General features: G+C 46.7%; 1 protein-coding gene across 1 annotated transcript in view; it reads left to right on the forward strand.

Moving 5' to 3' along the window:
* The first annotated feature begins 325 nt into the window (after positions 1-325).
* The window catches only part of LOC122448230 (lipopolysaccharide binding protein), a 31,914-nt gene continuing 18,191 nt past the window's right edge, over positions 326-14,048 (forward strand). The window contains exons 1-5 of the mRNA XM_043479401.1: positions 326-527; positions 3,386-3,500; positions 4,981-5,109; positions 11,282-11,437; positions 12,662-12,725. Of these exons, the coding sequence (XP_043335336.1) occupies positions 404-527; positions 3,386-3,500; positions 4,981-5,109; positions 11,282-11,437; positions 12,662-12,725 (588 nt within the window). The 5' untranslated portion in view covers positions 326-403. The remainder of the gene's footprint in view (positions 528-3,385; positions 3,501-4,980; positions 5,110-11,281; positions 11,438-12,661; positions 12,726-14,048) is intronic.

Below are 14,048 nucleotides of genomic sequence, written 5' to 3' on the forward strand. Positions count from 1 at the left end.
GAGTTGAGTATAACTCAACTGGCTTTGATTCCCGGTTCTGCCACCTGCCAGGGTGTGTGAGCTTGAGCCGGTGACATGGCCTCTCGGAGCCTCAGCTTCCTTGTCTATAAAACCCAGGCCTTCCTGGAAATGAACGTGGGGCCTTTTTGTGAGAAGGGTGGACGGAGTGTCACCTGGACCCAGGCCAACCCACCCTCTCTCCCAGGCGGTGCCAATGGGGCTTTTAAATGACCCGTGATCCCAACAGTGTTGCAAGCAGGTTCCAGTCACTCAGCCTCCCCTCCTGATGCCCGGAACACACCCCACTCAGGAGCCGCCCCAGTCCTCAGGCCTCGGCTATTTAAGGGAGCTGGGCCCAGCCAGAGGCTGCGACAGATCCAGCCCAGCCCCCTGGGAATCCAGGATGGTGACCTCAGCGGGCACCCTGCCCTCCCTCCTGCTGGGAACGCTGCTCACATTCACCTCCGGGGCGCTGGGGGCCAATCCCGGCCTGGTCGTCAGGATCACCGACCGGGGCTTGGAGTACGGTAGGGAGCCGTGGCTGTCGGCTGGATTGGCTGACCTGCTTGGCCCCAGGCTGCTCTGGGGACAGCTGGAGACACAGAGGGGACTCTCTCCCTCAGGGTGGTTGCAGGCTTCCCGGTCAGGCAGCCCTGGCTCGGGGTCTGGCCTTGTCACCCAACTGTTGGGCCGCGTTGGGCACGTTGCTTGTCTTAGCCAGGTTCCCACTAGCCAACAGAGATAAAGATTTGGGGGTGAATGTTTGGTTTGGGAGCTGATTCCAGGAAACACTGTAGCAGGATTGTCACATGAGATGGGGACAGAAGACAGCCAGGAGAGGCATGTCAGTGAGCCAGCTACCGCCCCTATGCTGGGAACAGTTTTGCTGGAAAATTCTTGCTCGAGTTTGAAAACACATGCCTTAGAACCAGAGGTTAGAATGGTGGTCACTCAGAAGGGCACAGAGAGCCTGCAGGGGTGCTGAGAAGGCCCGGTGTCTTGGTCGGGGTGTTGGCTACATGGGTGCATAAACATGTGAAAATTACCTCGCAGTAGGTTCCCTGGTGGTTCTGATGGTAAACAATCTGCCTGCAATGCAGGAGACCCAGGTTTGATCCCTGGGTTGGGAAGATCCCCTAGAGAAGGGCATGACAACCCACTCCAGTATTCTTGCCTGGAGAATTCAATGGACAGAGGAGCCTGGTGGGCTACAGTTTGTGGGGTCACAGTCAGACAGGACTGAGCAACTAACACACACCTTTAATAAGACAAGTGTCCTTTAGGTTGTGCTTCTACAGATGTTATACTTCAATTTTAAAGAATGGGCAAAAGTAGAACTGTATTTTATTTTTTTATTGATGTATAGTTGATTTACAGTAATGTGTTAGTTTCAGGTATATAGCAAAATGATTCAGTTCTTTGCAGATTATATTCCATTATAGGTTATTACAAGATATTAAATATAATTCCCTGTGCTATACAGTAAATCCCTGTTGCTTATTATATATATAGTCGTTCATATCTATTAATCACATACTCCTAATTTGTCCTGCCATCCACATTCCATAATCATGTCTGTTTTCAATGTCTGTGAGCTTCTTTCTGTTTTGTATAACAATTCATTTGTAATTTTTTGTTTTAAGAAGTTAAAACAAAGCCTCAGAAATTATCTGTCCAAGGGGCAAGGGATTGGGGGTATTTATATACCACTCCCCACAGTACTTGATGGAGAGCTGCTCCTCACATATATGGAGCCTCAATTGCCTTATCTGTTCAAATGGGATAATAACATTCCCTCAGGAAGAGTTGTTGGGAGCCCGATTGGCTGGAGACAGAGAGAAGACAATCAAGGAGGCCTTCTTGGAGGAGGTAAGGTAGAAATGATATATGAAAGTTAGCCAGAGACAAGGGATAGCGTTTTGGCAGAGAACCAGCTCCTGCGTGTGCGGGAGGGAGGGCTGCAAAGTGGTGAGAGGCAGAGTGCTCTTTCGGGGAGCTCAGTGGTCATCTGTGTGCACACACCCACTCCAAGGGCAGAATCCTGGGTCTCTCATACCTCCAAATAAACAGAAAGTCCTAGTGTAAATACTATTTATATTGAAACTCTAGATCAGGCAAAATTTGCCTCTTGTTCCTTTCCGCTGCGTAAATGTAACCAGTCCTCTAGAGCTGGACATGTTGGTTCCTTTCCATATTTTTAAACAAGATCCACCCTGCTTTGACCTCCTGGGTGTTTACCGAGTGCTTCGTGTGTGCCAGGCACCATGCAAGAGTGCTTTTTATCCTGCCAGACTCCTTTTGGCTTTGCAAAGATATCTCTCTCTCTCTTTTAAACATTTTTCTTTTCTTAGATTTTTTTGTTTGTTTGTTTAATAATTTTATTTATTTATTTATTTAGGCTTTGCTGAGTCTTCACGGTTGTACGGGCTTTCTCTAGTTCTGGCGAACGAGGACTATTCTCTAGTTGTAGCACATGGGCTCCTCATTGTGGTGGCTCCTCTCGTTGTGGACCACAGGGTCTAAAGTGCAGGGGCTCAGTAGTTGTCTCACATGGGACCCTCGGCAGGTGGAATCTTCCCAGACTAGGGATTGAACCCGTGTCCCCTGCACTGGCAGGAGGACTCTTAACCACTGGACCACCACGGAAGCCCTACAGGGATCTCTTTTAATCCTCATGCCACCCCAGTGAGGAAAGTATTGCTGTCATTGCTTTTGGACAGACAGAGAATGCCAAGGTTGAGGACTTGCTCAAGGTCACCCAGCAAGAAAGATGCCAATGCCAGGATCCTAGCCCTAAAATCCTTGCAGTCTCTTCTACACAGGCTAGACACTGCGAAGGACAGGAAAGAGGCCCCGCTACGAAGCACACAGCACTCCTTCCTCGTGGAGCTGCTGACGAAGACAGACACCCTGTCCCCTCACCCATAAAATGGGCATGAACATAACCAGCCCACCTGGCATGCCCTGATGCTCCTGAATATCTCTCCTGCCACTTCGTGCTCTTGGGCATGCATATGTGCTTAGTCATTTCAGTTGTGTCCAACTCTTTGCAACCCCATGGACTATAGCCCGCCAGGCTCCCCCATCCATGGGGATTCTCCAAGCAAGAATACTGGAGTGGGTTGCCATTCCCTCCTCCAGGGGATCTTCCCGACCCATGGATCAAACCTGTGGCTCCTGACACTCCTGCATTGCAGGCAGATTCTTTACCCACAGAGTTCCCTGGAAAGCCCCTGGTGCTCCAAAGGGGCTCAATAACCTGCAACCATAAAAATGCTAATCAAGAAGTTGGCCTCTTTCCCCAGGGCAGGTAGGAGCCACTGAAGGGTTTAGAGGGAGGGAAGCAGGCTGACCAGGCTGACTCTCAGCTTTTTTGTGTCCTCAGTGGCCCAAGAGGAGCTGTTGGCTCTGCAGAGTAAGCTGCACGAAGTCACGCTGCCCAACTTTGACGGGGACGTCAGGATCAAACATTTCGGCAGAGTGGACTATGAATTCCACAGGTGGGGCTCCACGGTGGCTGGGTGTCCAGAGAGGAAGGGCGAGAGAGCCCCAGGATGGCTTAAGACCTCTTTGGGGCAGGCAGTGGTGGGATGGTTCCTCTGAGAGTTCAGAGGGAAGTTCTGGAAGGAACTTGGGCCCTTCACTCATTAATACAACATATATTGATGAAGAACCACTAGCTATGTGACCTGAGCCTTTGTTTCCTTATCTGTAAAATGGGGATAACTTTCTGTCTCTTTGGAGTGATAATCCAGGCTCTGGCCTGACACTGGATGCAGTCTGGAAGGGAAGATAGACCTTAAATTTTTTTTTTTTTTAAATAAACCTTTAACTTTAGATATAGTAACCCAACTCTTGGAGCTGAGGTTGGCACATCTGGAGGCGTCAAGGAAGGCTTCCTGAAGGTGGTGGCATTTCACCTGAGTCTTCAAAGGATATTTAGACCAGAGCAGCTGATGCTTTAAAAAGAAATGCATCAGACTTCCCAGGTGGCTCAGTGGTAAAGAATTCGCCTGTAATGCAGGAGACATGGGTTCAATCTCTGATCCTGGAAGATCTCACATGCCTCGGAGCAACAAAGCCTGTGTGCCATCACTGTTGAGCCTGTGCTCTAGAGCCTGGGAGCCGCAACTATTGAGCTCGTGTGCTGCAACTACTGAAGTCCAAGAGTGCTAGAGCTCTGCAACAAGAGAAGCTACTGCAAGGAGAAGCCCTCGCACCACAACTAGAGAGTAACCCACCCTCAGCGCAACCAGAGGAAAATTGTATGCAGCAATGAAGACCCAACCCAACCAAAAATAAATAAATAAATATTTCTTTAAAAGAAAGACATCAATCACTTTCTGAAGGATTGACAATGAAGCAGGGACAATTGAGCCCGTGACTCATCACACTCCTCTCTGCTCACCACTGACGGCTTCTTTCGGTCCTTCTTTTATTCAGTCCATCAGTAAACATCTATCAAGCACCTACTGTGCACCGCGCAAAGAAAAGGGAACTTGACCATTCCTTTCCCACTGACAGCCCCAGGATATGTGTGGTCTGGGTTTGCTTCTCCCAGGCCTTTCGTGTCTCTTCTTGAGGCTGCCCTCAGCCTTCTCTGAATGAATTCCCCACCTGGGCTGTGGGGAGGAAGGTGATGATGGGGTGCATCTCTGCACTTTACTTGGGGTCCCAGCCAGGGTCGTGAGATCTGTGGACTCTGATCCTGCCTGTGTGACTCTGGGCAAATGCATCCCTTCCAAGAAGTTCTCTTTCCCCCTGTGTGAAAAGGGAACCTGAACAGTGCCAACCCCGTCTGTGAGGCCAACTGACACAATGCATGCAAAGTACTTGGCAAGGCTGCGTGGTTAGCTCAGGGCACACAGCAGGTAAGTAGGAGTTGGGTACCAGGTCCCAGGGTGAGAGCAAGACCCCTGCAGAGACTAGACCTGCCTCTGCCTCCGCACTGATGCCTCTTCTGTGGGTCTCTCTCCGCAGCCTGAACATTCAGAGCTGTAAGCTGCTCGGCTCTGCCCTGAAGCTCCTCCCCAACCAGGGCCTGCATTTCTCTATCTCTGACTCCTTCATCCAGGTCACAGGAGACTGGAAGGTGCGCAAGAGGATACTGTAAGTTGGCTGTGCTCCCAGGCCCTTGGAACCTTGACCTTGGCTTTCATTCCATCCTTCTTGGGTCCAGGGTGTTCTAGCTTTCCCCACAGCAGACCCCCAAGGCAAGAATTCAAGTCCAAGTACTTTATCTGGTGAGTGACTTAGGGAAACATCCAAGGGTTGTGCAGAAGTGAGGCGGGGAAGAAAGAAGTCAGCTTGGCAGCTACTGGAGCTCAACCCTCCCGGGGTCAACCCTCTTGGGGACATTGTAGGCAGAGCATGCCTCTGAGTTATCCCGGTCTCCTGTCTGCCATTGGTCAAGGTTGGGCTGACCTCTCCAGCATTTTGAACTGTTCTCTGACCTCTGAGGTTCTTAGATGGAAGGTAGGTTAGTCTCCTCAGGCTGCCATAATGGAATGTCACAGATCTCACACTTCTGGAGGCTGGAAGTTCAAGATCAAGATGTGGGCAGATTTAGTTTGCTCTGAGGCTTCTCTCCTGTGCTTGCAGATGGCTGCCCTGTTGCCACATCCTCACATGGCCATCCCTCCGTGAGCCTGCACCCCTGGTGGTTCTCTGTGTCCAGATCTCCTCTTCTTAGGAGGACAGACTGGACTCTAGGCCATCCTAATGGTCTCATTTTAACTGGATCACTTCTTTAAAGGCTCTATCTCAAATACAGTCAAATTCCGGGTACTAAGTGGCCTTTAACGTACAAATTCAGGGGACACAATTCAACCCATAACAGGAGGGCAAATATGGGTGACCTGGCCGTACTGACACTGTAGACCTGCCCTGTCCAATATAGTAGCCTTTGTCCCCATGTTCTTACTGAGTACATGAAAAGTGGCCAGAACAGATGGAGATCTGTTATAAGTTTAAAACACTAGATTTGAAGACTTAGTACAAAAAAGAACATAAGAAATCACATTAATAATGTTATGTTGATCACACGTAGAAATGATAATCATATACTATTCAAACTATTCTCACTCCTTTAATTTTGCTTTTTTTAAATGTAGCTACCAGAAAATTTTAAATTTACCCGTGTCGTTCACATTATATTTCTGTTGGACAACAGTGCTTTAGAAAGATGCTCAGTATGTAGATCAGTATATTGGGCTTCCCAGGTTGCTCAAATGGTGATGAATCTGCCTGCAATGTGGGAGATCTGGGTTCGATCCCTCAGTCGGGAAGATCCCCTGGAGAAGGAAATGGCAACCCACTCCAGTAGTCTTGCCTGGAGAACCCCATTGGCAGAGGAGCCTGTTAGGCTACAGTCCATGGGGTCACAAAGAGTCGGACACAACTCATGTCCAACTCTGCAACCCCATGGACTGTAGCCTAACAGGCTCCTCTGCCAATGGGGTCTCCAGGCAAGACTACTGGAGTGGGTTGCCATTTCCTTCTCCAGGAGAACTTCCCGACCCAGGGATTGAACCCGGGTCTCCCGCATTGTAGGCAGACACTTTACCGTCTAAGCCACCATAGGTCATCAAAAGTTGTTGTTCAGTAGCTAAGTCCTGTCCAGCTCTTTTGTGACCCCACGAACTGCAGCATGCCAGGCTCCTCTGTCCTCCACTATCTCCTGGAGTTTGCTCAGATTCGTGCCCATTGAGTCAGTGATACTATCTAACCACTTTTTTCTCTATCAACCCTTTCTCCTTTTGCCTTAAATTTTTGCCAGTGTCAGGGTCTTTTCCAGTGAGCTGGCTCTTCACATCAGGTGGCCAAAGTATTGGAGCTTCAGCTTCAGCAGCAGTCCTTACAATTCAGGGTTGATCTCCTTTAGGATGGACCGGTTGGATCTCCTTGCAGTCCAAGGAGCTCTCAATAGTCTTCTCCAGCACCATAGTTCAAAAGCATCAATTCTTTGGTGCTCAGCCTTCTTCATGATCCAACTCACATCCATACCTGACTACTGGAAAAGCCATAGCTTTGGCTATATGGACCTTTGTCAGCAGTCATTAATGTTTGCATATTAATTCAATTTCCATGACAGGAATCAGACCATACTCTTCAAGATCTCTTCATATGACCATATGAATATCTAGCTCATTCTTTTTTTAAATTTCTTTTAATGTAATATTTTTACTGAGGTGAAATTCACATAACATGAAATTAACCATTTGAAAGTACCCAATTCAGTGGCATCTAGTACATTCACAGCGTTGTGCAACCGCCACCTCTACCTAGTCCCACAATGTTTCCATCACCCCGAAAGATGCTCCACACCCATTAAGCACTTGCTCCCCAGTTGCCCCTCCCCCAACCCTGGACCACCACCAGTCCGCCTCTGTCTCTATAGATTTGCCTATCTGGGACCTTTCATATAAATGACATCATACAGCACACATATTTTTCTGGCTTTTGTCATGCAGCATAATATTTTAAAAAAATATTAGTTAATTAATTTGGCTGCACTGGGTCTTAGTCAGGGTACACAGTATCCTCAGCCACATCGTGTAGGAAACTTTACTCCCTGACCAAGGATCGAGCCCAGACCCCCTACATTAGGAGTGCAGAGTCTGAGCCACTGAACCACCAGGGAAGTCCCTTATGGAGCATAATATTGTTGAGGTTCATCCACACTACAGCACATATCGGTGCTTTATTCCTTTGTATGAATGACTAATATTTCATTGTATAACAAGACCACATTTGACCTCATTCTTTGTAAAGGCTTCATCACACAGATGCCCACGACTTATTGAACCTGTCCTGGCTAGTTGACATTTAAGCTTAATTCCTCATTTCTTGCTATTCCCCATGATGCTTCAGTGAACTTCCCCACACAAATATCTTGACAGGATAAGCCACAGACTAAAGACTTGGAAGTAAAATTACTGAACCAAAGCTATGTAGTTACAATCAGGATCAGTTCAGTTCAGTTCAGTCGCTCGGTCGTGTCTGACTCTTTGCGACCTCATGGACTGCAGCACGCCAGGCTTCCCTGTCCATCACCAACTTCAAGAGAGTGCTCAAACTCATGTTCATCAAGTCGGTGATGCCATCCAGCCATCTCATCCTCTGTCTTCCCCTTCTCCTCCTGCCTTCAATCTTTCCCAGCATCAGGGTCTTTTCCAAAGAGTCGGTTCTTCACATCAGGTGGCCAAAGTATTGGAGTTTCAGCTTCAGCATCAGTCCTTCCAGTGAATATTCAGGACTGATTTCCTTTAGGATGGACTGGTTGGATTTCCTTGCTGTCCAAGGGACTCTCGAGAGTCTTCTCCAAAACCACAGTTCAAAAGCATCAATTCTTCGGCACTCAGCTTTCTTTATATCACATCCACACCTGACTACTGGAAAAACCATAGCTTTGACTAGATGGACCTTTGTTGGCAAAGTAATGTCTCTACTTTTTAATATGCTGTCTAGGTTGGTCATAACTTTTCTTCCAAGGAGCAAGCGTCTTTTAATTTCATGGCTGTAGTCACCATCTGCAGTGATTTTGGAGGCCCCCAAAATAAAATCTGTCACTGTTTCCACTGTTTCCCCATCTATCTGCCATGAAGTGATGGGACTGTCTGCCATGATCTTAGCTTTCTGAATGTTGAGTTTTAAGCCAACTTTTTCATTCTCCTCTTTCACTTTCATCAAGAGGCTCTTTAGTTCCTCTTCACTTTCTGCCATAAGGGTGGTGTCATCTGCATATCTGAGGTTATTGATATTTCTCCCGGCAATCTTGATTCCAGCTTGTGCTTCTTCCAGCCCAGTGTTTCTCATGATGTACTCTGCATATAAGTTAAATAAGCAGGGTGACAATATACAACCTTGGTGTACTCCTTTCCCAGTTTGGAACCAGTCTGTTGTTTCATGTCCAGTTCTAACTGATGCTTCTCGACCAGCATACAGTTTTCTCAGGAGGCAGGTCAGGTGGTCTGGTATTCCCATCTCTTGAAGAATTTTCCACAGTTTGTTGTGATCCACACAGTCAAAGGCTTTGGCATAGTCAATAAAGCAGAAATAGATATTTTCCTGGAACTCTTGCTTTTTTGATGATCCAGTGGATGTTGGCAATTTGATCTCTAGTTTCTCTGCCTTTTCTAAATCCAGCTTGAATATCTGGAAGTTCTCGGTACTATTGATGAATTTGCTTGGAGAATTTTGAGCATTACTTTGCTAGCGTGTGATATGAGTGCAATTGCTTGATAGTCTGAACATTCTTTGGTATTGCCTTTCTTTGGGATTGGAATGAAAACTGACCTTTTCCAGTCCTGTGGCCACTGCTGAGTTTTCCAAATTTGTTGGCATATTGAGTGCAGCACTTTCACAGCATCATCTTTTAGAATTTGAAATAGCTCAACTGGAATTCCATCACTTCCACTAGCTTCATTCATAGTGATGTTTCCTAAGGCCCACTTGACTTCACATTCCAGGATGTCTGGCTCTAGGTGAGTGGTCACACCATCATGGTTATCTGGGTCCTGAAGATCTTTTTTGTATAGTTCTTCTGTGTATTCTTGCCACCTCTTCTTAATATCTTCTGCTTCTGTTAGGTCCATAGCATTTCTGTCCTTTGTTGTGCCCAACTTTGCATGAAACGTTCCCTTAGATATCTCTAGTCTTTCCCATTCTATTGTTTTCCTCTATTTCTTTGCATTGATAACTGAGGAAGTCTTTTGTTATCTCTCCTTGCTATTCTTTGGAACTCTGCATTCGAATGGGAATATCTTTCCTGTTTTCCTTTGCCTTTAGCTTCTCTTCTTTTCTCAGCTATTTATAAGGCCTCCTCAGACAACCATTTTGCCTTTTTGCATTTCTTTTCTTGGGGATGGTCTTGATCACTGCCTCCTGTACAATGTCACAAACCTCAGTCCATAGTTCAGGTACTCTGTCTGTCAGATCTAATCCCTTGAATCTATTTCTCACTTCCACTGTGTAATCATAAGGGATTTGATTTAGGTCATACCTGAAAGGTCTAGTGGTTTTCCCTACATTCTTCAATTTAAGTCTGAATTTGGCAATAAGGCATTCATGATGTGAGCCACAGTCAGTTCCCTGTCTTGTTTTTGTTGACTATATAGAGCTTCTCCATCTTTGGCTGCAAAGAATATAATCAATCTGATTTCGGTATTGACCATCTGGTGATGTCCATGTATAGAGTCTTCTCTTGTGTTGTTGGAAGAGGGTGTTTGCTATGACCAGTGTGTTCTCTTGGCAAAACTCTATTAGCCTTTGCCTTGCTTCATTCTGTATGTACTCCAGGGTCAAGTTTGCCTGTTACTTCAGGTATCTCTTGACTTCCTACTTTTGCATTCCAGTCCCCTATAATGAAAAGGACATCTTTTTTAGGTGTTAGTTCTAGAAGGTCTTGTAGGTATTGTAGAACCATTCAACTTCAGCTTCTTCAGCATTACTGGGTAGGGCATAGACTTGGATTAATGTGATATTGAATGATTTGCCTTGGAAATGAACAGAGATCATTCTGTCATTTTTGCAATTGCATCCAAGTACTGCATTTCAGACTCTCTTGTTGACTATGAGGGCTACTCCATTTCTTCTAAGGATAGGTCCCACCAGTCTGTGTTCCTGATATGTTCTTTCAACTAGTGTTTGGTTTCCCCATATCTTCACAAGCACTGGGTATGAAAATCTCAACTTTTTATCTCTCTGATAGATGAAAACTGGCATCATTGTTTATTTTCATTTTTTAATCATGTCTCATGTGCTTATTTGCAATGGAACTTTCTGTTAATATCTTGAAACTCTCTTTTCTTTTCTCTTTTGTCCTTTCCTTATTACTCTGTATAAGCGTGTTCTTTGTGTATTAAGGAAATTAACTCATATATTAGCTCATGTGTTAAGCAAATTAGGTCTCTGGCTAGCTCACGATGCAATTTTTTAAAATTTGCATATGCCATTGTTGTTCTCTAAAGTTTTAATTTTCAGTGCTGGCAAGCTCATAACCATTTCTGTTATGGCTTCTGAGACTTGGATTTAACCTAGAAAGGCTTTTGCCCATCCCCGACCATAAATAAATGGACCCAAGCTTTCTTCTTGCTCTTTTATTGTCTTGTTTATAACAAATCTTTTATCTCATAATAACTATATTTGTAATAATTTCTGTAGTTAACTTCTTACTCTGGTTTCATTTAGTTGGGGGGTAAGAACTGAGATTTATATTTCCCCTCAAATGGTGGCCGACTATAGTCTATGAATCACTTACTACTTCTCCTTTCTCTTCTAGGAGACTAAAAGGCTCCTTTGACGTGAAGGTCAAAGGCATCACCATTTCAGTGAATCTTCTCTTGGACAGTGAGCCCTCTGGGAGGCCCAAAGTCGCTGTCTCCAGCTGCAGTAGCCACATCCATGACGTGGAGGTGCACATGTCAGGAGATTTGGGGTAGGTCACCACAGGGACACTGACCAGCTTGACTCCCAGCAGGAGCCAGAGGCCCATCCAACCCAAGGCCCAAGGCCTCTGATAAGCGTGATGGTCCAGGGTCCTGCATGGGCGCATCATGTGCACTTGGAGGTAATTCTTTGGGGGACCTGCTGAGATGAACAGAAGCAGATTTAAGCTCAGAGTAATGCTGGGTGTGCCGGGCTTCCCAGGTGGCTCAGTGGTAAAGAATACGCCTGCCAGTGCAGGAGCTGCAAGAGACACAGTTTTAATCCCTGGGTCCAGAAGAAGCCCTGGAAGAAAGAAATGGCCACCTATTCAAGTATTCTTGCCTGGATAATCCCATGGACATGGCGGGCTACAGACAAAGGGACCGCAAAGAGTCGGACACGACTGAGCATGCACTGGTGTGCCATTTTCACCAAAAAATAAAGAGCTTCACCACCATCAGACAAGTGCAGTTTGGCTATGGAAAGAGCACAAAGGCTTCTGGTCAAATGAGAGTTTGTGAAAAACACACAAACCCTTGAGCCAATCTCTTCAAATCTCAGTTTCCTTGATTAGAAAAACATGAATTTGTGACTTCCCTGGTGGTCCAGTGCTTAAGATTCTGCGCTTCCACTGCAGGAGGGGCCGGTTTGATCCTGGTCGGGGAACTGAGATCCCAGTTGCTGTGAGGCACAGCCAAAAATTTAAAAATAAGAATAAATAAAGATATATTCCAAAAAAAGAAAAAGAAAAACATGGATTCTCCAGGTGGTGGTGGTGGTGATGGTAGTGTGCGTGCTCAGTCGTGTCCGGCTCTTTGCAACCCCATGGACTGTAGCCCGCCAGGTCCCTCTGTCCATGGAATTTTCCAGGTGATAATACTGGAATGGGTTGCCATTACCTACTCCAGGGGATCTTCCTCAATCAGGGATCAAAACTGTGTCTCCCTTGTCTCTCACATTAGCAGACATGAGCCACCCGGGAAGTTGCATGGAGTCTCCAGCCCCTCCTCCACATCTATTGAATTTGGGGCTGGGCTGTCAGATGCACTGAATCAGGGGGTGTGCTGGGAAATGGGAGTCTGCATGCTCATCCCCTTCAGGATTCTGGAACACTGCAGGGGCCAGGATGGGGACGGGAGCCCTCTCTTGGGAACTGGTCTGACTCTCCCTGATGCCCCGCTTTCCCTGCATTCAGGGCCACCAAGCTGACCATCCACTGTGCTTTCCTCCCCAGGTGGCTGCTGAATCTCTTTCATAGCCAGATCGAGTCCAAGTTCCGCAGGGTCTTGGAGAGCAAGGTAAGCTTGTCCAAGCAGCTGGCATTGCTGAGCTTCTCATGGGTTGGGTGCAAATTCTCAGTGATCTTTGGACTTGAACAGCCCTAGGGGCTGGCCCAGGCATATTTGGGCTCAAGGCCCAGAAAGGACAAATCAAGGTCATGGAGCTGGTGTGCAGCAAAGCTGAGGGCAAGATGTAGGTGTCTGGACTCCGAGTCTATTCAGTTCGACAGAAAATGGTCAGATGCTTGGCCAAAGGGTCAAACAATAGGGAATAGAGTTGGCTTGTTCTTCTCACTGCCCACCCCAGCTCTGCAGTCCACAAAAGCCAAAAAGGAAATCAACACTTAGGTGCCCGTGGAGACCAAGCAGGAAGCTTTGGGAGTGTGTGGACCAGGTAGGAGCTCTGGTTCCTACCTGGGTGAACACATGAGCACCTGCTTTGTGTTGCTTTGTATAAAGAGCAACAGTGTCAGTTTTCCCCATTTAAAAATATCCTGTGAAATCCCCAAATTTTGGAATCTGTGGCTAAAATAAAGAGGTGTATGTTAACTTTCAGTTCTCTCATCCACCTACTTCACCCTAAAATCCTGGCCCTGGTGTATCATCTACCTGGAGCTGCATTTGTAGCGATGACTGCTTGGGAAGAGAGACAGTAACGAAGTGGAAAGGGGAAACACAGGCACACACCTCTCTTGATCCAAGTCTGATTTGGCTTTGAGTGCCTCCTGGTGGTTGAAGTGAAAATAGCATGCAGACCCCAAGGATGGGACGTGGCAAGCAGTTCTGTTCCTTTTCTTGCTCTGGGGTCCCAGGGTCTAGGCGAGCTTGGGAAACATGCCAATCCTCTTGTCATGCACCCCGTTGCATGTTTCCATGCCTTTCTAGTGGGACATAGTTTTCTTCATGGTGGTGTGGATTTATGCTCCCCTGTTTATGATGGAGACAATAAAGACTAATAATATTATACAACAATAGTGCTGTGAATCCGGGTCTCCTGCATGGCAGGCAGATTCTTTACCATCTGAGCCACAACTTGCCCTGAAAATGTCACCTCCTCATAGGAGCCATCAGTGACCCTCTCACTTGGCCAGGGCCACATACGTGCCCTAGGACACCTCCCCCATAAGTCCCTCTCCTCCACTGTATCTGTGGAGGATAGGTGATAGCTGGTTAATAAAAAAAGCTGTTTAAAGTGAGGGCTCAGACTTCCCTGGTAGTCCAGTGGTTAAGAATCGGCCTGCCAATGCAGGAGACATGGATTCTATCCCCGGTCTGGGACTATTCCACGTGCAGCAGAGCAACTAAGCCTGTAGGCCACTACTATTGAGCCTGTGTTCCAGA

Source organism: Cervus canadensis, chromosome 10, assembly GCF_019320065.1.
Source record: "Cervus canadensis isolate Bull #8, Minnesota chromosome 10, ASM1932006v1, whole genome shotgun sequence".
Taxonomy (NCBI): Eukaryota; Metazoa; Chordata; class Mammalia; order Artiodactyla; family Cervidae; genus Cervus; species Cervus canadensis.